This window comes from Hypanus sabinus, chromosome 10, assembly GCF_030144855.1.
Source record: "Hypanus sabinus isolate sHypSab1 chromosome 10, sHypSab1.hap1, whole genome shotgun sequence".
In the NCBI taxonomy this organism is placed as follows: Eukaryota; Metazoa; Chordata; class Chondrichthyes; order Myliobatiformes; family Dasyatidae; genus Hypanus; species Hypanus sabinus.
Window position 1 is genome coordinate 160,569,102 of NC_082715.1, and position 26,251 is coordinate 160,595,352.

Here is a 26,251-nt window from a genome sequence, read left to right on the forward strand (position 1 = left end):
ACTACCTCCTCCCATAGATGCTGTCTGGCCTCTTAAGATGCAAGAAGGTAAGTTCATAAGAGATGCGCAGGCTAAGTTTGTTCCTGTTACACATGTGCCTGGAATGCTGCTGAGGGGGGTGTTGCTGGCAAATTCAATGGAGGAATTTAAGAGGCACTTGGATGGGCACATGAATGTGCAAAGAATGACAGGATATGGACATTGCGTAGTTAGAAGGGATTAGTTTAGTTAAAATTCAAAGTTCAAAGTAAATTCATTATCAATGTACATATATGCCACTATACACAACCCTGAGATTCATTTTCTTGCAGCAATTCAAAGTAAATGCAAGAAACACAATGAGAAACAAGACCTAACAGGACAGGCAAACAACCAATGTGCAAAAGTCAACAAACTGTGCAAATACAAAAAGTAATATTAAAAATAAATAAGCAATACATATCAAGGACATGAGATGAAGAGTCCTTGAAAGTGAGTCCATAGGTTGTGGGGACAGTTCAGTTATGGGGGCAAGTGGAGTTATCCATTCTGGTTCAAGAGCCTGATGATTGAGGGGTAATAACTGTTCCTGAACCTTGTGAAGTGGGCCCTGAGGCTCCTGTACCACCTTCTTGATGGCAACAGTGAGAAGAAAGCATGGCCTGAATGGTGATGCCCTGGATGATAGATGCTGCTTTCTTCCGACAGCACTCCATGTAGATGTGAGGACATTGGTGTTTCCATCCCAGGCCTTGATGGAACCAGTCAATATACTCTCCACCACACATCTATAGGAGTTTGTCAAAGTTTTAGATGACATGCAAAACCTTCGCAAACTTCTAAGAAAGTAGGGTGCTGTTGTCCTTTCTTCATCATGGCATTTATGTTGGACCAGGATAGATCTTCTGAAATGATAACACAAAGGAACTTAAAGATGCTGATGCTCTCCACCTCTGATCTGTTGATGAGGATTGATGCACGTACCTTTAATTATGGACATTTAATTTCTAGTCTAGTTAGTGCAGCACAACAGTGCTGTGTTCTGTTCAATGTTCTAAAAGAGGTCATGAGATACCTTTAGCAGAAAATACTATGGTGAATCCGAAGTGATTTTATAAGTATATTAGATGAAAAAGAGAAACTCAGGATAGAATAGGGCCCCTCAAAGACCAAAGAGGACGTCAAAGTGTGGAGCCACAGGAGATCAGTCCTCTATGTGTATTACTCCTCTGGTTTTACCGTGGATAAATACAGATAATGGGCAGGTCTTGAAGATAGATAGTCTACATTACAAAAGAGCAGGTGATAGGTGTCTTAAAACTGTGAAGGCTGATAAATTTCCAGGGCCTGATCAGACATATTGAAGAACAATGTGGGAAGCTACAGAAGAAATTGAAGGATAACTGGCTGAGATATGTCCACGATGTTGGGTGAAATTCTGGAAACTTGGAAGGTGTCTAATGTGCCTTTATTTAACAAGGTCTGCAAAGAAAAACCTGGGAACTATAGACCAGTGCCGTACGTAAGTTACTCGAGGATTCTGAGGGAGATGATGTAAGAGCATTTGGAAAGCATTTAGGGTAGTCAGCATGCTTCCCAGGTGCTTGGGAAGCTGAGAAGTCTGAAGGTAGGTAAGTCATCTGGATTAGATAGATTACACCCCAGGGTTCTGAAAGAGGTAGCTGAAGAGATTATGGAAACATTAGTAATGATCTTCCAAGCATCACTACATTCTGGAATGGTTCCTGAGGACGAGAAAATTGCAAGTATCGCTCCACTCTTTAAGAAGGGAGGGAGGCAAAGGAAAGTAAATTATAGACCAGTTAGCCTGACTTCAGGAGTTGAGAAGACTTTGGAATCTATTACTAAGGGTGAGGTTTGAGAGAATTTGGAGACACATGATTAAGTAGGCCAAAGTCAGCAAAGTTTTTTAAGGCGGAAATCTTGCCTGGCAAATCTGTTGGAATTCTTTGAGAAAATAACAGGCAGGATATACAAAGGAGAGTCCGTGTATGTTGTTTGTATGGATTTTCAGAAGGCCTTTGACAAGGAGCTGCATGTGAAGTTGCTTAACAAGATAAAAGCCCATGGTATTACAGGAAGGTACTAGCATGGATAGAAGATTGGCTGACTGGAAGGAGGCAAAGAGTGGGAATAAAGGGTGCCTTTCTTGGTTCGCTGCAGTAACTAGTGGTGTGCCGTAGGCTTCTTTGTTGGGATTGCTTCTTTTCGTGTTGTATGTTAATGATTTGGATGATGGAACTGATGGTTTTGTGACCAAGATAGTGGTGGGACAGATAGTGTTGAGGAAGCAGGGTGTCTGTAGGAGTTAGACAGATTGGAGTGGGGATGGGCAAAGAAGTTGCAGATGGATATAATATAGGGAACCGCATGGTGATGCACTTTGGCAGAAGGATGAAGGCAGTGCCTATTTTCTAAATGGGAAGAACATTCAAAAATCAGAGGTGCAAAGATTGTCTTTGTCCAGGGTTCTCAGAAGGTTAACTTGTGGGCTGAGCCGGCGGTAAGGAAGGTGAATGCAATGTTAGCTTTCGTTTTGAGAGGAAAAGAATATAAAAACAAGGATGTAATGCTGAGGCTTTATAAAGCATAGGTGAGGCCTCACTTGGAGTATTGTGAGCATTTATAAATGAGGGGCATGTATAATTTCATGATTTCATGTGGTCGCTCCCTAGCCTGCTTCGCTCCAGAGAAAACAATACAGCCTATCAAATCTCTTCTCGTGCCTCAAACTCTAGTTTTAGCAATATTCTTGTCAGTCTCTTCTACAACCTCTTCAGCGTAGTCACATCCTTCCTATAACATGACTACTACAACTGCACACATAGCCATCATTTCTGACTCTGAATTTACGTGCTACCAGTAAGCATCTTTGTCTTACACTTGTTCAACAGAAAAATTATTACAAACCATTCATAAAATGCAAATATTATTTGTGCAAGTTAACAATAGCAGCATAAGAAGAATATCTGAATCACCTGTTTAATAACAACAAACAACAGCTGAATTTCAGTCTCTACCTATGATGTCATGTTTTGATTGAAAAGTTACAGTACACTGTATTTCTATTTTACTCATTTTTAGGTTTGAAATCAGCACTGCAGGGTTGTCCTGCTGTTAGGTTTTCATCAGCAAACTTGGCAAACTCATCGATGAATTTTTCTGCTGCTCCATGATCTTAGAAACATAGAAATTTACAGCAGATCACAGTACCTTCAGCCCACAATGTTACACCGATCATGTAATCTATTCTCAAAACTGCCTGGAATCTTTCTACCACATAGCCCTCTATATTTCTAAGCTCCATGTACCTATCTAAGAGTCTTTTAAAAGACCCTACAGTATCTGCCTCTACCACTTTTGCTGGAAGTACGTTCCACACACTCACCGCTCTCTTTATGAAAAACTTACCTCTGACATCCCCCTTGTACTTACTTTCATGCACCTTAAAACTATGACCCCTCGTGTTAGCCATTTCAGCCCTGGGTAAAAGCCTCTGACTATCCACATGATCAATGCCTCTCATCATCTTATACACCTCTATCAGGTCACCTCTCATCCTCCGTCATTCCAAGGGGAAAAGGCCGAGTTCACTCAACCTATTCTCATAAGGCACGCTCCCCAATCCAGGCAACATCCTTGTAAATCTCCTCTGCACCTTTCTATAGTATCCACATCCTTCCTGTAATGAGGCGACTAGAACTGAACGCAGTAGTCCAAGTGAGGTCTGACCAAGGTCTTATATAGCTGTAACATTATATCATGGCTCTTGAACGCAATCCCACAGCTGATGAAGGCTAACATACTATATGCCTTCTTAACAACACTGTCACCTGCACAGCAGCTTTGAGTATCCTATGGACATGGACCCCAAGATCTTGCTGATCCTGCACACTGCCAGGAGTCTTACCATTAATAATATATTCTATCTTCAAATTTGACCTACCAAAATGAATCATTTCACCCTGATCTGGGTTGAACTCCATCTGCCATTTCTCAGCCCAGTTCTACATCCTATCGATGTTGCACTGTAATTTCTGATAACCTTCCAGACTATCCACAACATCCCCAACTTTACTGTCATCAGCAAACTTACTTACCCATGCTTCTATTTCCTATCCAGGTCATTTATAAAAATCACAAAGAGGAGGGGTCCCAGAAAAAATCCCCATGGAACACCACTGGTCACTGACCTCCATGCAGAATACAAACTATCCACAACCACTCTTTGCCTTCTGTGGGCAAGCCAATTCTGGATCCACAAAGCAATGTCCCCTTGGATCCCATGCCTCCTTACTTTCTGAATGAGCCTTGCATGGGGAACCTTATCAAATGCCTTATGAAATCCATATACACTACATCCACTGCTCTACCTTCATCAATGTGTTTTATTACAGCCTCAAAGAATTCAATCATGTTCATAAGTCTTGACCTGCCTTTGACAAAGCCATGCTGACTATCCCTAATCAGATTATATCTCTTCAACTACTACAAACCCTGCCTCTCAGGACCCTGAACAACTTGCCCATCACTGAAATAAGACTGAATGGTCTGTAATTCCCTGGGTTATGTCTACTCCCTTTCTTGAACAAGGGAACAACATCTACAACCTTCCAATTCTTTGGTACTTTTTCCGTCCCTATTGATCATCGCCAGAGGCTCAGCAATCTCTTCCCTTGCTTCCCACAATAGCCTAGGGTATATCTTATCCAGTACTGGCGACTTACCTAACTTAATACTTTTCAAAAGCTCCAGCACATTCTCTCTCTTAATGTCTATACACTCAAGCATTTCAGTGTGTTGTAAATCATCCCCACAATTGCCAAGATCCTTTTCCCCGGTGAATACTGAAGCAAAGTATTCATTAAGTACTTCCGCTACCTCCTCCGACTCCATGCACGTTCTTGATTAGACCTGTTCTCACACAGCTTATCCTCTTGGTCTTCACGTACTTGTGGAATGTCTTGGGCTTTTCCTTAATCCAGCTTGCCAAGGCCTTCTCATGGCCCCTTCTAGCTCTCGTAATTTCATTCTTGAGCTCCTTCCTGGCACCCTTGTAATTTTTTACAGCTCTAACAGTACCTAGTTTCTTGAACCTTTCAGAAGCTTTTCTTCTTAACCAGATGTTCGACATCCATGGTTCTTTTACTCTAGCACCCTTTCCCTGCTTCAATGCAGAACGCCATGCAAATGTTCCCTGAATGTTTGCCACATTTCTGCCGTGCATTTCCCTGAGAACATCTGTTTGCAATTTCCTGCCCAATAGCATCATATTTCCCCCCATCCCAGTTAAATGTTTTCCCAAATTGTCCGCTCCTATCCCTCTCCAGCACTAAGGTAAAGGAGATAGAGTTGTGATCACTACCTCAAAAATGTTCTCCCACCGAGAGATCTGTCACCTGACCAGGTTCATTTCCCAATACCAGATCAAGTACAGCCTCTCCTCTAGTTGGCTTATCTACATTCACATCAGAAAACATTCCTGAACACCTAACAAACTCCACCCCACCTAACCCCTTGCTCTAAGGAGATACCAGTGAATATTAGGAAAGTTAAAAGCACATCAACCCTACTGCTCCAGAATCTGCCTTCCTATCTGCTCCCTGATGTCTCTGTTACTGTTGTGGGGGGGGGGGGGATGTATAAAAACTCCCAGTAGAGTTATTGCCTCCTTCCTGTTTCTGACTTCCACCCACAATGACTCAGTTGACAATTCCTCCATGACTTCCTCCTTTTCTGCAGCCGTGACCCTATCCCTGATCAGCAGTACCACACCCACATCTCTTTTGCCTCCCTCCCTGTCCTTTCTGAAACATCTGAAGCCCAGCACACTCAGCAGCCATTCCTGTCCCTGAGTCACCCAAGTCTCCATAATGGCCACAGCATAGTTCCACATATTGATCCACGCTCTAAGTTCATCCGCCTTGCTTATGATACTCCTTGCCTTAAAATAGACACATCTCAAACCGTCAGGCTGAGTGCTTCTTCACTCTATCGTCTGCCCATCCTTCCACACAAACTCTCTACAAGCTGTCACTACTTGTGCACCAACCACCCCATCCTCTGCCTCTTTACTTTGGTTTCCACCCCCACAAATCTAGTTTAAACCCTCTCCAGTAGCATTAGCGACACTTTAAAAATTTAACGCCTTAAATTTATGCAACCAACATGCTGAATCATCACAATTACCTCAATCTTCAGTTCATCGTTATAGACCTTTGCTTGTTTCATGATCAGCACTCTATGCTGACGAATCCACTCCCCCAATACACAATCGAGACCTTCATTTTTCACTTTATGCATTATTTTTCATTAACTTCAGTTCATTACGTGTGTGAGGGCACTTGTCTGGACTGCCTGTGGTACACAGAGTCCTTAAAGTTCAAATAAATTTTATTATCAGAGTCACCACATACAACCCTGAGATTCTTTTTCCTGGAGGAATACTCAGCAAGTCTATAGAATGGTAGCTTTATAGGGTCAATGAAAGATCAAGTAGAGTATAGAGGACAAGAAACTGTGCAAATGCAAATATAAATAACTATTAAAAATAACAAGAACATGAAATAACCAGATAAAAGTCCTTAAAGTGAGATCATTGGTTGTGGGAACATCTCAATATATGAGTGTAATTATTCTGTTTTGTTCAAGAGCCTGATGATTGATGGGTAGTAACCTGGTGGTGCAAATCCTGAGGTACCTTTTTTGGTGGCAGCAAGAAATGAGCAAGGTATGGGTGGTGGGGATCTTTGATGATGGACGTTGCTTTCTTACGACAGCATTTCATGTGCCCAGTGGTTGGGAGGGCTTTATCTGTGCACCAAATCCACCACCTTTTCTAGGATTTTCCTTTCAAAGGCATTGATGTTGCCATACCAGACCGTAATGCAACCACTCAATACACTTTCCCCACCACATCTAGAGAAGGTGGCAAAGTCTCTGATATCATGCCGAATCTCCACAGACTCCCAAGGAGGTAGAGTCGTTGTCGTGCTTTCTTTGCAGTTACATTGATATGATAGGTCCAGGACAGGTCCTCTGAAATAGCAACACCAGAGAATTTAAAGTTACTGACCCTCTCCACCTCTGACACTCTGGTTTTCCTTTCCCGAAATGTGCATCACCTGGGAACCTTCCCAGTGCCTAATGGAATTTATCACTTGTGATGTCATGTCAGCAGATTTTGGATTTCAGAGGTTTTTGGATAAAGGGTACTCAACCTGTATCTGCATTTGTACCCATCGCATCTGTCTGTTTCACGTTCTGTCACTAATAGTGCAAGTGGTGCATCACTGGCATAGCACTTCACTGCCTGCCTGTACCACACTCCCTTTCTTTACCACTGCTCTGTATTCTGTCATTGGCTTTCCCGTGTACTGTCCCAATGCACGGCATGCAAAACAAAATGTTTCACTGTAAATTGGTACATGAGACAATAAATAAACCAATTTAATGTAATAGTTATATTCCAGCTGGCAATCCTTAGTCCACTTTAAATCCAGTTGTAACCTTAAACAGTCTTCTTCACGGTCAACGTTTTGGTGTTATAACAAATTTATTAATCATACCACGTACATCCCTATCTATATATAATATAACACCAATCCCTATGACACACCATTGGCCACGGTCTCTGACATTGCTACCTATTACCGACCTACCGCGAATCGACCGGAGCCGCAGCTTCTCTCTTCCTATTGGTCAACAATGATGACCATTCGTTGTCCTATTGGCTAGTCTGTCGGCGACGCGGCCCCACCTACGGGCAAGTCGCTGAAATGCAGCCGTGTGATTGGCAGCCGGGTGCAGCCTTGCCGTGTGATTGGCAGCCGGGTGCAGCCTTGCCCTGTGATTGGCAGCCGGGTGCAGCCTTGCCCTGTGATTGGCAGCCGGGTGCAGCCTTGCCGTGTGATTGGCAGCCGGGTGCAGCCTTGCCCTGTGATTGGCAGCCGGGTGCAGCCTTGCCCTGTGATTGGCAGCCGGGTGCAGCCTTGCCGTGTGATTGGCAGCCGGGTGCAGCCTTGCCGTGTGATTGGCAGCCGGGTGCAGCCTTGCCGTGTGATTGGCAGCCGGGTGCAGCCTTGCCCTGTGATTGGCAGCCGGGTGCAGCCTTGCCGTGTGATTGGCAGCCGGGTGCAGCCTTGCCGTGTGATTGGCAGCCGGGTGCAGCCTTGCCCTGTGATTGGCAGCCGGGTGCAGCCTTGCCCTGTGATTGGCAGCCGGGTGCAGCCTTGCCGTGTGATTGGCAGCCGGGTGCAGCCTTGCCGTGTGATTGGCAGCCGGGTGCAGCCTTGCCCTGTGATTGGCAGCCGGGTGCAGCCTTGCCGTGTGATTGGCAGCCGGGTGCAGCCTTGCCCTGTGATTGGCAGCCGGGTGCAGCCTTGCCGTGTGATTGGCAGCCGGGTGCAGCCTTGCCGTGTGATTGGCAGCCGGGTGCAGCCTTGCCGTGTGATTGGCAGCCGGGTGCAGCCTTGCCCTGTGATTGGCAGCCGGGTGCAGCCTTGCCCTGTGATTGGAGGGCGGCGCTGAGCTTGGTGCGGGGCCATGGCGTACCTGGCCTTGCTGCAGGAGTACCGGCAGATTCCGGTGGTAACGCGAGCCTACACAACCGCCTGCGTGCTGACTACTGCGGCCGTGGTAAGGATGCGGTTCTGGCGAGTGGGGCTAGCGGGAGGCAGCGCGAACTTGAAGCAGGTTGGGCAACATGTTCCCTGTCAGTCCCAGCTGCAGATGAGCGGCCAGGACAACAGTGATAGTAACTCTGGGAACTTGCTTTCCTGAAACAGCTTTGACAAGATTGACTTGTCGTCTATGCTTCGGCTGCTAAACCTGTTCTCTTAAATCTCAACACACTGCGTCGTCTGATTACCCCAGACCCCCTTTTAAAATTCCTGCTCACTGTAATTCTGTCTTTTTTGATACTTTTGCACGGGGAATTCTGGCTATGCCCCTCATGATTTTCAGGTTACCCCTTTGTTGTATGTTTAAAGTGAGCAGCTTCAAGTTCCAGGATGTCGAGTTCTCTGAGGATCTAACCTGGTCCCAACATATCGATGCAGCTGTAAAGAAGGCAAGACAGCGGTTGTACTTCATTTGTCATGTCAACAACTACACTCAAAAACTCCTATGAAGAGCATTCTGACAGGCTGCATCACTGTCTGGTATGGAGGGGCTACTGCACAGGACCAAAAGAAGCTTGTAGAAGGTAGTAAATCTAGTCTGCTCCATCTTGGGTACAGTACTAGCCTACAAAGTACCCAGGACATTTTCAGGGAGCGGTGTCTCAGCAAGACAGCATCTATTATTCAGGAGCTGGCTGCCTGGCTGAACAGATTTTGTTTGTTGCAGGGGTTCACATTAGACCTATGCAGGTTTAAAGGTAAAACTTGCAGAAAGTACAACAAAGTAGGGCAAGTGGTTAAGGCGTTTGTCTAGTGATCTGAAGGTCGCCAGTTCGAGCCTTGGCTGAGGCTGCGTGTGTGTCTTTGAGCAAGACGCTTAACCACACGTTGCTCTGCGACGACACCGGTGCCAAGCTGTGTGGGTCCTAATGCCCTTCTCTTGGACAACATCGGTGGCGTGGAGAGGGGGAGACTTGCAGCTTGGGCAACTGCCGGTCTCCCATTTATGCCCTGGAAACTTTCCAAGGTGCTAATCCATGGTCTATCGAGTCTAACGGAGACCTACCTATACAAAGAGCGTGTCAGGTAGATAAAAATAAATGGACTGCACAGGGAAGAGAAAAAGATTTTTAAAAATCGAGTTGCAGTTTCAAAAAGAACACTAACCTGCATGCTGTTGATCTGATAATGATGAGAGTGACACAGGACTGAGTAGCCTTGAGGTTTACAGTGTGAAAACTAACAAGAGGCACTTACACCAGAAGTGATTAATTAAAATGGACATGGACGCTGTTTCAGTCATTCTACAAAATAAGTTTGAACGGCAATTCAAAGATCCTGAACTGAAGCCTGCAGATATCCAACTAAGAACTTAAACCGGGAAAAGATAGCTCCTGTGGGAATGGCATTCATAACAGTGAAATACAGCAGCCACCATCGGGCTTGTATGTGGTAAAAGTCGGAGGGCCTGCATTGTGGGGTCATGAGTGGCTGAGACAACTACAGTTTGATTGGAGATCCATCCATCGTACCCGGCAACGGAAAGTGAACTGAGAACGGTGACGCCACAGTCGTCTTCGAGGATGGCATGGGAGAACTCGGTCGTCTCGAGGGTAAAATAGTGCTAAATGTAAATGCAACACCCAAGTTTTACAAAGCCTGCTCGATTATTTATACCATCTATGATAAAGTAGCCAGTGAGCTAGATCACGTGGTGGCTAAAGGAGTTCTTTCCAAGGTTGAGTGGAGTCCATGAGCATTGCCAATGGTCCCAGTAGCCAAGAAGAATGGGTGTATCATGATCTGTGGTGATTTTAAGCTCACCGTTGACCTGGTACTAAAAGCAGATCAGTATCCTCTGCCCAGAATGGAGGATATCTTTTCAAACTTTTCAGTAGGGAAACACTTCAGCTAAGATGATTCGGCTCAGGCCTGCCTACAGATGGAGATGGAAGAAAAGTCGAAAGTGTTTCTCGACAAAAATACTTTATTGTTATAATCGGCTTATTTTTGGAGTGGCGTTGACACTTGCAATCTGGGAGTAAGCTACAGACCAAGAGTGGTGAGGCTTCCCAGACACTCAGTGTGACCTGGGTGACATCACTGTGAGGATCTCCAGAATTTCAAGACAGGTGTTAAAAATATTTTAAGATTATGGGCTCAGAGTATGATACAACAAATATGGATTCTTTAAACCAAGTATATCTCTTACTGTATTCACATTACAGGTGGCCCCGTTTTTTGAACGTTCGCTTTACGACAGCTCGCTGTTACGAAAGACCTACATTAGTACCTGTTTTCGGTAACCAAAGAGGATTTTCGCTTTTACAAAAAAAAGATGCCCGCTTTCCTGACGAAGGGTCTCATCCTGAAACATCGACAGCGCTTCTCCCTATAGATGCTGCCTGGCCTGCTGTGTTCCACCGGCATTTTGTGTGTGTTGTTGCCTGCTTTATACGTGTGTTTACCCCGAGAAAGACTACAATGACCATGAAGCCTTGTGCAGGCAGTTGTTTGCGTACGCATGTACGTGCGTCTGCGTGTACATGCCGATTTTTTTTTCTCCAAATCGATTTTGGCTCGCTGTCTTCCCGAGTTTGATAAGTGAAACTACACCATACATACAATATTTCTACGTTATATAGGCTGTGTATTTATCATATCATTCCTGCTTTTACTATATGTTACTGTTATTTTAGGTTTTGTGTGTTATTTGGTATGATTTGGTAGGTTATTTTTTGGGTCTGGGAATGCTCTAAAATTTTTCCCATATAAATTAATGGTAATTGCTTCTTCGCTTTACATTTCGGCTTACAAACGATTTCATAGGAACACTCTACCTTCAGATAGCAGGGGAAACCTGTATTGATGCACAAAGATTACACAAATATGTTGAGAAAATGCAAGCAGTGGTGGATGCCCCAAGGCCAAAGGATTTATCACAGTTGCAGTCCTTTTTAGGATTTGTCAATTACTATGTTGGGTTCCTGCTTAAACCTGGGTACTATGCTCCACCATTACTTCATTACCGTCAGCCCTCCTTATCCGTGGATTCCGCATGCGTGGATTCAACCACGTGGAGTTCTCTCTCCAGCACTTGTTGTTTGAGCATGTCCAGACTTTTTTCTTGTCGTTATTCCCTAACCAATACAGTGTAACAACTATTTATATAGCATTTACATTGTATTAGTAATCTAGAAATGCCTTAAAAGTACAGGCAGTCCCCGGGTTATGAATGAGTTCTGTTCCTGAGTCCGTCTTTAAGTCGGATTTGAAGTTGGAACAGGTACGTCTGGTATTTTTAGTGTCAGTTGGTCAAATGTTTTTCTTAGTATATAGTACATATTTTACTTTTCTATGCATATAAAACACTTAAGAAACATATGTATTTCAATAATTAAACCACTCTGTTGCTGAGTAATAATTGTAGCTTTCATTGGGGCAGTGCCTTTCACGTGCTCTATTAAAATTGTTCTGATCGTTGACCAACTGTAGCCTAACACTTTTCCAATGACCGATGGTGTTTCACCTCTTTCCGATCACTCTATCACTTCCACCTTATTTTCAATCGGAATCGTGATTATTTTCGTGAACAGAAACACTGCAGATTCAGAACTGGCCGCCGGGTCCTAATGTCCATCACGCTGAGACAGGTTAAATAAAGTCTGGGATTCCGCTGGGTCCTAAAGACAACTGCACTGAGACAGGTTGTATAAGGGAATTGAGCATCCAGGTTTTTTGTTATCGGCAGGGGGTCTCGGAACCAGTCCCCCACGGATAAGGAGGGCCGAGGTAATGGCAATGTATAAAGCAGTGTGATGTGACTTTCGAAAAGGTAAAAGACACGGTGACGTCAGAGACGTACTCACACGTTATGGTCCACTGCATCCAGTGAGGTAAACACAAAGTGCACTGCGGGTGCTGTGGTCAAATCAAGACGTACAAACAAGCTGGATGAACTCAGCAGGTCGGGCAGCATCCATTGAAAGAAGCAGTCAACGTTTCGGGTTGAAACCCTTCATCAGGACTAAGGGAGGGGGCAGGGGCCCTATAAAGAAGATGGGGGAGGGTGGAAAAACAATCAGGAAAGATCAAGGGGTGGGGGGAGGGGATAGGCAGGAGAGGTGAAGGAGGAATGTAAGGGGAAAGCACTATGGGTAGTAGAAGAAGGCAGAGTCATGTACGTCTTGATTTATCCAGTGAAGCTTGCCTCATGGTATCGATACAGTCATGTTACGAGTGATGGAAGGGAATGCCACTTAGCTCGTGACACTTCTCAGGCTTTGCATTTTTTCAATGATTTTCAGTTCCCCAGCCCCCACCGCCTTATTTTCACCATGGACATCCAGTCACTATATACCTCCATCCCCCACCAGGAAGGTCTCAAAGCTCTCCGCTCCTTTTTGGATTCCAGACCCAACTAGTTCCCCTCTACCACCACTCTCCTCCGTCTAGTGGAATTAGTTCTTACTCTCAATAATTTCTCCTTTGGCTCCTCCCACTTCCTCCAAACCAAGGGTGTAGCCATGGGCAGCCACATGGGTCCCAGTTATGCCTGCCTGTTTGTTGGTTTTGTGAAACAGTCCATGTTCCAAGGCTATACCGGTATCCATCCCCCTCTTTTCCTTCGCTACATTGATGACTGCATTGGCGCTGCCTCCTGCACGCATGCTGAGCTCGTCGACTTCATTAACTTTGCCTCCAACTTTCACCCTGCCCTCAAATTTACCTGGTCCATTTCCGACACCTCCCTCCCCTTTCTTAATCTTTCTGTCTCCATCTCTGGAGACAGCTTATCTACTGATATCTACTATAAGCCTACAGACTCTCACAGCTACCTGGACTATTCCTCTTCCCACCCTGTCTCTTGCAAAAATGCTATCCCCTCCTCGCAATTCCTCCGTCTCAAGCCTACAGACTCTCACAGCTACCTGGACTATTCCTCTTTCCACCCTGTCCCTTGCAAAAATGCTATCCCCTCCTCGCAATTCCTCCGTCTCAAGCCTACAGACTCTCACAGCTACCTGGACTATTCCTCTTTCCACCCTGTCCCTTGCAAAAATGTTATACCCTCCTCGCAATTCCTCTGTCTCTACCGCATCTGCTGTCAGGAAGAGGCTTTTCATTCCAGGATGTCTTCCTTTTTTAAACAAAGGGGCTTCTCTTCCTCCATCATCAACTCTGCTGTCAAACACATCTCTCCCATTTCCCACACATCTGCCCTCACCCCATCCACTCGCCATCCCACTCGGGATAGGGTTCCCCTTTTCATCACCTACCACCCCACCAGCCTCCGGGTCCAACGGATAATTCTCTGTAACTTCTGCCACCTCAATGGGATCCCACTGACAAGCACATTTTCCCCTCCATCCTCTTTCTGCTTTCTGCAGGGATTGCTCCCTATGTGACTCCCTTGTCTATTTGTCCCCCCCCCCCATCCCTTCCCACCGATCTCCCTCCTGGCAAACGGAACAAGTGCTACACCTGCCCTTACACTTCCTCCCTCACCACCATTCAGGGCCCCAGACAGTCCTTCCAGGTGAGGCGACACTTCACCTGTGAGTCGGCTGGTGTGGTATACTGCGTCAGGTGCTCCCAGTGTGGCCTTTTATATATTGGTGAGACCCGACGCAGACTGGGAGACTGTTTCGCTGAACGCCTACGCTCTGTCTATCAGAGAAAGCAGGATCTCCAGTGGCCACACATTTTAATTCCATGTCCCATTCCCATTCGGATATGTCTATCCATGGCCTCCTCTACTGTCAAGGTGAAGCCACACTCAGGTTGGAGGAACAACACCTTATATACCGGCTGGGTAGCCTCCAACCTGATGGCATGAACATTGACTTCTCTAACTTCCGTTAATGCCCCTCCTCCCCTTCTTACCCCATCCTTTATTTATTTATCCTCCTCCTCCTCCTCCCCCCCCACTTTTTTCTCTCTTTTTCTGCCCCTCTCACAATCACTCCTTGCCTGTTCTTCATCTCCCGCTGGTGCTCCCCTACCCCTTTCTTTCTCCCTGGGCCTCCCATCCCATGATCCTTTCCCTCTCCAGCTGTGTATCCCTTTTGCCAATCACCTTTCCGGCACTCAGCTTCGCCCCATCCCCTCCTATCTTCTGTCAGTTCACATTTCTCCCTCCCCCTCTTACTTTCAAATCTCTTATTATCTTTCCTTTCAGTTAGTCCTGACGAAGGGTCTCGGCCTGAAACGTCAACAGTGCTTCTCCCTGTAGATGCTGCCTGGCCTGCTGTGTCCCACCAGCATTTTGTGTGTGTTGTTTGAATTTCCAGCAGCTGCAGATTTCCTCGTGTTTGTGCCTTTTAGCCTTTGTTTCACATTCCCTTATCCTTACAGAGAAATATTGCACTCACGTTGATAGAGAGGCCTTGAGTCTGGCTTGGGGTGCAAATTGTTTCAACCAGAACTTGTATGGGGGGAGAATTTGCCCTGATTGCTGATCATCAACCACTAGTGTCCATTTTCAATCCTCTGAATGTTCCACTAACAGCAGCAGCACGAATGCAGAGATGCGTTCTCTTTCTTGGAGGATACAGTTATAAGATTGAATTCAAGAGGACAACTAATGATGAAAATGCTAAAGAATTGTCCTGTTTACTCTTGGAAATGGAAATACCTGAAAAATTTACAAAAGAGGAAATTTACTAATGAAAATCCATAGTCTCCCTATTTTAGAGATGATCCAAAAGGAAACAGGAAAGACCTCACACTGTCTCAGGTCATCACGACAACACAAAGTGTCTGGAATGTGCAGCAGAAATTCCAGTTTCCCCATTTTTACCAGTGCCAGGATGAACATGACCTTGGCAGGGGTTGCTTTATTTGTAGATTGAGAGTTGTTGTACCTTCCAGGCTGAGAGCTGAAGTGTTGGAGGGACTACCCGTTGCTCATCTAGGCATGGCCAAGTGAAAGCATTGGCCTGAAGCTTTATCTGGGACAGATCAACAGATGGAGCACTGTTCGGGATGCCGACACTTCCAGAAGATGAGAAGAGCAGTGCCTCTCCGTCCCTGGGAATGGCCTGCTTCGCTCTGGCAGAGCACTGGTGGATTTTGCTGGACCATTCATGGGCTCAAGTTTTGTGGTAACAGTTGATGCAGCTACAAAGTGAGCAGGACAGCCTCACATATTGACGTGTAGAGAAGCCTCTTCCCAAGAACTGGTGTTCCAGAACACTCGGTCAGTGACAATGGACCACAGTTTGTTTTCGAACATTGTCAGCCAATGGATATATACACCTGCACGGTAACAAGTGGCTTACTGGAAAGGTTTGTCTGGAGTCTAAAGAATGAACAGCAAGTGACTACACTACACGGCCATTGAATCAGAAACTTGCCAGTTTCCTCCTGTGCTGAGCCTGGGTCGTCCCTTGTGCCCGCACTTGGACCTCCTCAAATCCAACGTCAGGAGTACACAGGGCAAACAGCTGAAACTAATTGAGGGCTCCTCAAACAAGGAGGTTCGATGTTTCACTCCTGGACAAGCAGTCCTGGTGAAGGATGAGAGAGGTGATCAAAAGTGGGTACTTGGACAGAACTGGAGCCCTCTCCTACTCAGTGGAGATGGTAACTCGTGCCATCTGGAGATGACACATTGATCAGTTGCGGAGAGGGGTCCAGAGCTCTCGGAAACACTTCCTGCAGTCCCAGAGTCGACTCCAACCACCACCATGGAGGAGGCCTCAGAACCTGAGATTGTTACACAGCCACAAGTCTCACCTGCCAAGCAGAGTGACCCCCACCCCACTCCCCATCAGGAAAAAAGTTGTCCCACAAGAGTAAGAAATCCTCCACAACGATTAAATTTTTTGGCCTGAAGGGGAGGGACCATTTAAATTTTTACTATGCTGTGAATATCTGTTTTGTAGTTGTATGATAGCGTACGATATACAAATAAGCTGAGATGCATTCTGTGTTGAGTTGGAGTTTGTCGCTAAGCAGAGAGACTGCATGGTAGTGTGGTGGTTTGCCCAACACTTCACGGTCCTTGCAACCTGAGTTCAATTCCTGCCGTTGCCTGTAAGGAGTTTGTATGTTTCCCCGTGTGGGTTTCCTCCCACTGTCCAAAGATATATCAGTTGGTAGGTTCGTTGGATATTGTAAATTATCCTGTGATTAAGCTAGGATTAAATCAGAGGATTACAAGGTGGTGTGACTTGAAGGGCCTATTCCACTGTGTATCTCATTAAAATTAAAAATGTATAGTTAATATTTGAATAATATTATAACTATATAGTTTGATTAAGCATTCACTATTTGTTTACATACTTATTAAGGGTTATATGTGAAAGTAAGTAAATGGCACACTCATGATGCCACCACGTCATACGTGAACACCACTGAAGTAACATGAAGTGCTCACATGATCCTCTGCTTCCATGTTTTCTGTTTGATTAACTTTGGAGTTAGAAACATAACTCCTCTGGCTGCCTTCTCTCCAGGTAATCCAGATCTAGCCTATCCAATTTCTCCCGGTAAATGATGTCCCCCAATCCAGGAAGGATCTTGGTGAACATCCAATGCATTCCATTACTCCTTACACCATTACATTGTGGCAAGCAAACAGCTATATAGCCATATATCATAGATATACAACAGCCAGGTCGTTGGGAGCAGAATTAGGCCATTTGGCTTATCGAGTCTGCTCAAGAACCTATTGGTCTCTGCGTTAATTACACCCATTGACCTGGCCTCCACTGCTGCCTGTGGTAACAAATTCCACAGATTCACCTCCCTCTGGCTAAAGAAATTTATCCGCATCTCTGTTTCAAATGGACGCCCTTCTGTTCTGAGGCTATGCCCTCTTGTCCTAGATTCCCCCATCATGGGAAACATCCTTTCCACATCCACTCTGTCTAGGCCTTTCAACATTCAAAAGGTTTCAATGAGATTGCCCCCATCCTTCTAAATTCGAGCGAGTACAAACCCAGGGCTATTAAACGTGCCTTGTATGATGACCGTTTCATTACTGGAATCATCTTTGTGAACCTCCTCTGCACCCTCTCCAATGCCAGCATATCTTTTCTTGTATGAGGAGCCCAAAACAGTTCACAATACTCAAGGTGAGGCCTCACCAGTGTCTTATAAAGCTTCAGCATCACATCCCTGCTCTTGTATTCAAGACTTCCTGAACTGAATGCTAACATTGCATTTGCCTTCCTCACCACTGACTCTACCTGCAAGTTAACCTCCTGCACAAGGACTCCTGTGTCTCAGATTTTTGGATTTTCTCCCCATTTAGAAATAGTCTGCACATTAATTTCGACTAGCAAAGAGCATGACCATGCATTTTCCAACACAGTATTTCATTTGCCACTTTCTCACCCACTCTCCTAATCTGTCTGAGTCCTTCTGCATCCTACCTGTTTCCTCAACACTACCTGCCCCTCCACCAATCTTTGTATCATCTGCAAACTTGGCAACAAAGCCATCTATTCCATCATCTAAATCATTGATAAGTAGCATAAAAAGACCCCTGTGGAACTTCACTAGTCACTGGCAGCCAACCAGACATGAATTCTTTTATTCCCACTCGCTGCCTCCTACCAATCAGCTAATTCCCTAAAACTATGTTAGTAACTATCCTGTCACACCATGGGCTCTTGGTAAGCAGTGTTACGTGTGGCACTTTGTCATAGGCCTTCTGAAAGTCCAAATACAGTCTGCCCTCCTTATCTGCGGGCGATTGGTTCCGGGACCCCTCGCGGATGCTCAAGTCCCTTATTTAACCGGTCTCAGTGCGGTGGTCCCATCGGAACCCCGGACCTTATTTAACCTGTCTCAGTGCGGTGGTCCCATCGAAACCCCGGACCTTATTTAACCTGTCTCAGTGCGGTGGTCCCATCGGAACCCCGGACCTTATTTAACCTGTCTCAGTGCGGTGGTCCCAGCGGAACCCCGGACCTTATTTAACCTGTCTCAGTGCGGTGGTCCCATCGGAACCCCGGACCTTATTTAACCTGTCTCAGTGCGGTGGTCCCATCGGAACCCCGGACCTTATTTAACCTGTCTCAGTGCGGTGGTCCCATCGGAACCCCGGACCTTATTTAACCTGTCTCAGTGCGGTGGTCCCATCGGAACCCCGGACCTTATTTAACCTGTCTCAGTGCGGTGGTCCTTAGGACCTGGCAGAGCCCTGAATCCGCAGTGTTTCTGTTCACGAAAATAATCACAATTGAAAATAAAGCAGAAATAATAAAGCAATCACAAAGAGGTGAAACGCCATCGGTCATTGGAAAAGCGTTAGGCTACAGTTGGTCAGCAATTAGAACAATTTTAATGGTTAAAGTGAGAAAGGCCCTACCCCGATGAAAGCTACAATTATTACTAAGCAATACAATGGTTTAATTATTGAGATACATTCGTTTCTTAAGTGTTTTATATGCATAGAAAGGTGAAATATACACTAAGACAAACATTTGACTAACTGACGCTAAATAATACCGGATGTACCTGTTCTCTTACTTAGTAAGAGAACTTCCGCTTTTTTTCAATTCTGATCCATGATAACCCACACACATCCTCCTATATACTTTAAATCATCTCTAGATTACTTATAATACCTAATACAATGTAAATGCTACGTAAATAGTTGTTATACTGCATTGTTTAGGGAATAATGACAAGGAAAAAAGTCTGTACATGCTCGAACAACAAGTGCTGGAAGAGCACTTCTGGGTTTTCACGATTCGCGGTTGGTTGAATTTGCGCATGCGGAACTCGCAGATAAGGAGGGCCGGCTGTATACTGCATCCCCTTTATCTATCCTACTTGTAATCTCCTCAAAGAATTCCAACAGTTTCATCAGGCAAGATTTTCCCTGAAGGAAACCGTGCTGACATTGTACTATCTGTGTCACCAAGTACTCCATCACCTCATCCTTAACAATCGACTCTTAACATCTTCCCAACCATTGAGGTCAGGCTAACTGGTCTATAATCTCCTTTCTGCTGCCTCCCTCCTTTCTGAAAGAGTGGAGTGACATTTGCAGTTTTACAGTCCTCTGGCACCATGCCAGAGTCCAAAGATCATTGCTGATCTCTACTGCTACCTCTTTCAGAACTCTCGGGTGTAGTTCATCTGGTCCGGGTGACCTGTGTACCCTTGTGTCTTTTAGCTTTTTGAGCACCTTCTCCCTTATTACAGTAACTGCATTGGCTTTTGTTCCTTCACTCACTACAACATCTGGCACACTGATTAGTTCTCCAGCCTCATTATCTAGCAGTCCTATATCTACTCTCATCTCTCTTTAATATTGAATTGAATTGACTTTATTTCTTACATTCTTCAAGTAAAAATCTTTACGTTGTTTGTGGTCGGGGTGATTGGGATCCCCAGTAATCCTGCAGGCCCTTTCTTTTAATGATTTAAATTTTATTGAATTCTTTTACATATTTTTCCCAAACCCTTGAGTCAGTGTTGAAATTATGTAAATCATAGCTTACAAAACATAAAATTATCCATAAAATAAAAAAGCGGCAGAAATAAATATCAATATAATAAACGTGTGTCTATTTAGACCTCTAATAACAAAATTCTGCCATTCAGCAATATGCTTCACCACTACTTTCACCATTATTCCCCTCCCGCCAGGAAACCTAAATATTTGTCCCGTTTTTGTGTATGGATCTCCAATCCATAAAACTGTTTGTAAGACGTGTTCAAAAGCTGCCACTTTGGCTATTTCTGTGGCCCACTCCTGAAATGAAGGTCCCCCTCAAGTCCCTCCAACCTCTAAGTATAATTTGTCTTCCTACCATTATACTGTCTGGATCTAATTTTGAGAGTATTTATCCCCCAAGTAACCCAAGTGCGTCTCCCAAGACAAAAAGTCTGGGACAGAAAGGGAGTTGAATACCTGAAACGTCACCAATATACTTGTGTATCATAATCCAAAATTCTTGAATTCTGGGACAGGACCAGAGCACATGTACTCAGTCCCCTTTATCCACCTCACAGCACCAGCATTCAGGGGTACTTTTCAACCCTAATCTATGGAGTCCAATAAAAACGGTGTAGGATCTTAGAATGAATAAGGCCTCCGGTCTCTTGACATTGTTTTGACATTTTTGCAAATTTTGTCCCACTCCTTTGTCTCAAAAGTCACACCCAGGTATTTTCCCCATGCTCTTTTAAGACCCAACAGAAATTTGTCCCCAGAGATTTGTGTTAAAGCTGAGTAATAAGTTGAGGCTTCGTGACCTTTGCTATTTGCAGCCAGTACAGTAGACAGTATCGTAGTAACGTGTGGGAGTTGCTGTGTAGAACCAAAAGTTGTATGTACCAAATGACGCAGTTGAAGATATCTCCAAAATTGTGGCCGAGAGATACCGTTGTGTTGGGTTAATTGGTTAAAAGATTTTAGACTATCACCATTATAAAGGTCTCCCAATTATACCTTTCCCGTGCCATTCCCTCCAGAAGAAAGGGGACTTAACAATACACAACTTCGGGTTCATCCAGATACTCGAGGAGTCTTTCAAATACGGATTAAATTTAAATAATCTGGCTAGTTTATTCCAGAACAAATGCATCTGCGATATAATTGGGTGAGACCTTGCCTCGATAGACAGACATTGTAATGGAGGGATGGGAGGAAGAGCACTCAATACGATACCAAGGGGGTGCTCTCTCCGGAGGGAGAGACCAATATGCAAAGTGCTGAAGATTAAGGGCATAGTAATAGTATATTACCTTTGGCAAACCTAATCCCACTCTTTCAACTGGCATTTGTAACTTGTTAAAGTTTAAGCGTGGGCACTTACATTCCAAATAAAAGCCTTAATTATTTTATCAAATTGCTTAAAATATGTAAATGGGATTTGAACTGGTAACGATTGGAGCAGATAATTAACCTCTGGAATGCTATTCATCTTCAAGGCATTTACTGTTCCTGACTTTGACAAATACAGTGATGACCATCTGTCTACATCACATGAAATTCTCTGCAATAATGGATCAAAATTTACCTTTACTAAATCCTTCAGTTGAGGGGGAAAATTAATACCTAAATTGTCTACCCTTCTCTTTGGCCAGTGAAATTGACCTGGGTAAAAAGCAGATGCAGGGCAATATGCAGCCAACGGTAGTGCTTCTGATTTTGTCCAATTAACCTTATAACCTGAGAATCTGGAGTAAGAGTTCATAATGTTAAAAAGACATGGCACCGACTGACTCGGGTCCGATACAAATAACAAAATATCATCCGCATAAAGCATCAGTTTATGAACCTGTCCTCCCACAGATATCCCTATAAAGTTCTCATTCTCTCTGATAGCTGTTGCCAGGGGCTCCAAAGCTAGACAGAACAACATTGGGTAAAGTGGGGAACCCTGTCGGGTACCCCTTTTAAGAGAAAAGTAAGGTGAAATGTAAGCACTAATTGGAACCGCTGCTTCAGGGTTATCATATAACCGTCTAATTCATTTTGAAAAAATGGGTCCAAATCCAAAATATTGAAGAATCTTAAACAGATAACCCCATTACACCCGATCAAATGCTTTCCGGGCCCTCTTTATGCACCTGACGCTGTAAATGACCTGAATAGCAGAAAGTTCGCGTCCACAGATGCACTGGGCTGTCCGCCCCACTCTCTGCAGAGTCCTGCGATTGATGGAGGTATCGTTCCCAGACCAGGCAGTGACGCAGCCAGTCAGCCACTTAATTGTGCCCCTGTAGAAAGTCCTTAGGATTTGGGGCTCCATACCAAACTCCTCCAACTGTCTGAGGTGAAAGAAGTGCTGTTGTGCTTTTTTCACCACACAGCCGGTGTGTACAGACCACGTGAGGTCCTCAGTGATGTGGATACCGAGGAACTGAAAGCTGTTCACCGTCTGAACCCCAGATCTGTTGATGTCTATAGGGGTGAGCCTGTCTCTGTTCTTTCTGTAATCCACAACCAGCTCCTTTGTTTTTGCCACATTGAGGGAGAGGTTGTTTTCTTGACGGCACGGTATCAGGGTGATGACTTCTTCTCTGTAAGCTGCCTCATTATTATTTGAGATAAGGCCAGTCAATGTAGTATCATTTAATTAGCAGATTGGAGCTGTGAGTGGTGACACAGTCATGGGTTTACAGAGAGTAAAGGAGGGGGCTTAGGACACAGCCCGGAGGACTCCTGTGTTGAGGGGCAGAGGTGAGGCAGCTCACTCTTATCACCTGCTGGTGGTCTGATGGGAAGTCCAAGATCCAGCTGTACAAGGCAGGGTGAAGGCCATGGTCTCTGAGCTTCTTGTCAAGTCTGGAGGGAATTATGGTGTTGAGTGCTGAACTGTAGTCCAAGAGCAGCATTCTCACTGTAAAGACGGTGCGTAGATCTGTGGCAATTGTGTCATCTGTTGATCGGTTGTGTCGGTAGGCGAATCGTGGGGGGTGGAGGGCCCATTGTGGATGGTAGAATGCTGCAGATGTCGTGCTGACCAGCCTCTCAAAGCATTAGTTATTACTGAGGTGAGAGTGACATGTTGTTCAGACATGTTACCTTGGTCTTTTGAGGTACAGGGACAGTGGTGGATGCTTTGAAGCAGGAGGGCAGTCCACACTGGGAGAGGGAGAGGTTAAAAACTGTAAACACACCGAGTAGTGCCGCTCACATCCCAAGTACCCAGCTGGGATGCCGTCTGGTCCCGCGGCCTTACGACTGTCCGCTCGTTGGAAACTGCGAACTTCAGCCTCCAGGGTGCCGTCGCATCAGCGGCTCTCCTGTGTTGGCATCAAACAAAGCATAAAAAAAGATTCGGCTCTTGCGGGCGAGGCGGTGATGTTTTTACACACTTGAAAATGCTTTTATAATCTATTTTGATATGTTTGCTAGCTTACTGTCATATTTCATCTTCTCCCTTCTAATGATCCTTTTAGTTGTTCACTAGATTTTAAAAAAATTCCTAATCCTCTATCTTCGCGCTGAGTTTTTGCTTTGTTGTATGCCTGTCTTGTGTTTTTAGATTCGTTTTGGCTTCCCTTGTCAGCCACGGTTGTACTATTTTGCCATTTGAATATTTCTTTGTTTTTGGAATACAGTCGGCCCTCCTTATCCGCTAATTCCGCATCCGCAAATTCAACCAACCGTGAATCGCGAAAACCCGGAAGTGCTCTTCCAGCACTTGTTGTTCGAGCAAGTACAGTCTTTTTTCTTGTCATTATTCCCTAAACAATATAGTATAACAACTATTTCCATAGCATTTACATTGTATTAGGTATTATAAGTAATCTAGAGATGATTTAAAGTAGACGGGAGGATGTGCGTAGGTTACGTGGATCAGGATTGAAAAAATCGGAAGTTCTCTTACTTAGTAAGTCGTCAGTTACTTAAAAGTTTGCATTTGTATATAGTATATATTTTACCTTTCTATGCATATAAAACACTTAAGAATGTATGTTTCAGCACCGGGCTCGGGAAGTTCCCGAGTTCGATCTAGTGACAGATCGCTATGGAGTGCACTCTCCACCGTGCGGGGTTTATGCAGAGAATCAAAAACCCCAAACCCCAAAACCCAATAATTAAACCACTGTGTTGCTCAGTAGTAATTGTAGTTTTTGTCAGGGCAGAGCCTTTCTCACTTTATCCTTTAAAATTGTTCTGATCGTTGACCGATGTAGCCTAACGCTTTTCCAATGACCGATGATGTTTCACCTCTTTCCGATCGCTTTATTATTTCCACTTTATTTTCAACTGTGATTGTGATTATTTTCATGAATAGAAACACTGCGGATTCAGATCTCTGCCTCTGGGTCCTAATGTCCACAGCACTGAGACAGGTTAAATAAGGTCTTGGGTTCCACTGGGTCCTAAGGTCCACTGCATTGAGACAGGTTGAATAAGGGGCTTGAGCATCCGCGAATTTTGGTGTCTGCGAGGGGTCCCAGAACCAATCCCTCACGGATAAGGAGGGCCGACTGTACATCTGTCCTGCTGCTTCCTCATTTTCCCCACAAACTTGTGCCACTGCTGCTCTGCTGTCATCCCTGCCAGCAGCTCCTTCCACTTTACTGTGGCCAACGTCTCTCTCATACCACTGTAATTTCCTTGACTCCACTGAATTACTACTACATTAGACTTTACCTTCTCCCTATCAAATCTCAAGTTAAACTCAATCATGTTGTGATCACTGGCTCCCAAGGGTTCTTTTACCTTAAACTCCCTAATTACCTCAGGTTCATTACATAACACTCAATCCAATATAGCTGTGTCCAGTATCCTGGTAAACTCAATGACAAACTGCTCTAAAAAGCCATCTTGTAGGCATTCAACAAACTTAATCTCTTAGGATCCATTACCAACCTAATTTTCCCAATCGATGGGCATGTTAAAATCTCCCGTGACTATCGTAACATTGCCCTTTTAACTGCCATCAAGGTCCTTTTACCTTTGCAGTTTCTTAACTCAACACAAAAGGATTCAACATCTTCAGATCCTATACGTACGTGTGTGTGTGTGTGTCTCTCTCTCTCTCTCTCTCTCGCTCTATATATATATGTACAGTGTCTATAAAAACTATTCACCCCTCTCCCTTGGAAATTTACATGTTTTGTTGTTCTGCATTGAATCACAGTGGATTTAATTTGGCTTTTTTGACACTGATCAACTGAAAAAGACTGCTTTGTGTCAAAGTGAAAACAGATCTCTACAAAGTGATCTAAATTAATTACAAATATAAAAGACAAAATTGATTGCATAGGTATTCGTTTCCCTTTAATATGAGACACTAAATCATCACTGGTACAGCCAACTGGTTTTAGAAGTCACATGTTTAGTTAAAAGGAGATCTGGTTTTGGAAACTTGTGTCCAGTCAAAGAGTTTCAATTGATAGTAGTAACAGTACAGCTGTATCTGGAAGCTCCAGCTGCTGGAGAGTCAGTATCCTGGCAAAAACTACACCATGGAGACAAAAGAACACTCCAAGCAACTCCACAAAAAGGTTACTGAAAATTGTCAAGAAATCAAAAGAATTATGGCACAGTTGTAAATCTGCCTCGAGCAGGCCATCTTCAAAAGCTGAGTGACTGTACAGGAAGGGGTCTAGTGAGGGAGGCCCCAAGAGACCTACGCGACTCTGGAGGAGTTACAAGCTTCAGTGGCTGAGATGGGAGAGACTGTGCATACAACTGTTGCCCGGGTGCTTCACCAGTCACAGCTTTATGGGAGTGTGGCTATTGGGGGCGAAAAAACTCACATGAAATCTCGGTTAGAGTTTGCCAGAAGATGTGGGAAACTGTGAAGTCATCTGGAAGAAGGTTCTGCAGTCTGATGAAACCAAGATTGAGCTCTTTGGCCATCAGACTAAACACTCTGTTTGGCATTGGACAAACATCACACATTATCAAAAGCACACCATATCTACCGTGAGGTATGGCGGTGGCTGCATCCTGCTGTGGGGATGCTTCACTGCAACAGGCCCTGGAAGGCTCGTGAAAGGAGAGGGTACAATGAGTGCAGCAAAATACAGGGAAATCCTGGAGGAAAAACTGATGCTGTCTGTAAGAGAACAGCAACTTAGGAGAAGATTTGTTTTCCAGCAAGACTATGACCCCAAGTATAAAGGAATGACTTAAAAACAACAAAGTTAATGTCAGGAGTGGCTAAGTCAGAGTCCAGACCTCAATCCAATTG

The 26,251-nt window shown here is 44.6% G+C and overlaps 1 protein-coding gene across 8 annotated transcripts in view; it reads left to right on the forward strand.

Annotated features, from left to right (window-relative positions):
* Positions 1-8,500: 8,500 nt before the first annotated feature.
* Positions 8,501-26,251, forward strand: part of LOC132401280 (derlin-2-like) — a 95,300-nt gene continuing 77,549 nt past the window's right edge. For 7 of the 8 annotated variants that reach the window (XR_009514537.1, XM_059983346.1, XM_059983352.1 and 4 more), the window contains exon 1: positions 8,508-8,637. Coding sequence is in view for 6 of the 8 variants with exons in the window: in XM_059983346.1 (XP_059839329.1) it covers positions 8,545-8,637 (93 nt within the window). In the remaining 2 variants the exon portion in view is untranslated. Of the gene's footprint in view, positions 8,638-10,849; positions 10,924-26,251 lie in introns of all 8 variants that reach the window. The other variant, XM_059983347.1, reaches the window with a different exon arrangement.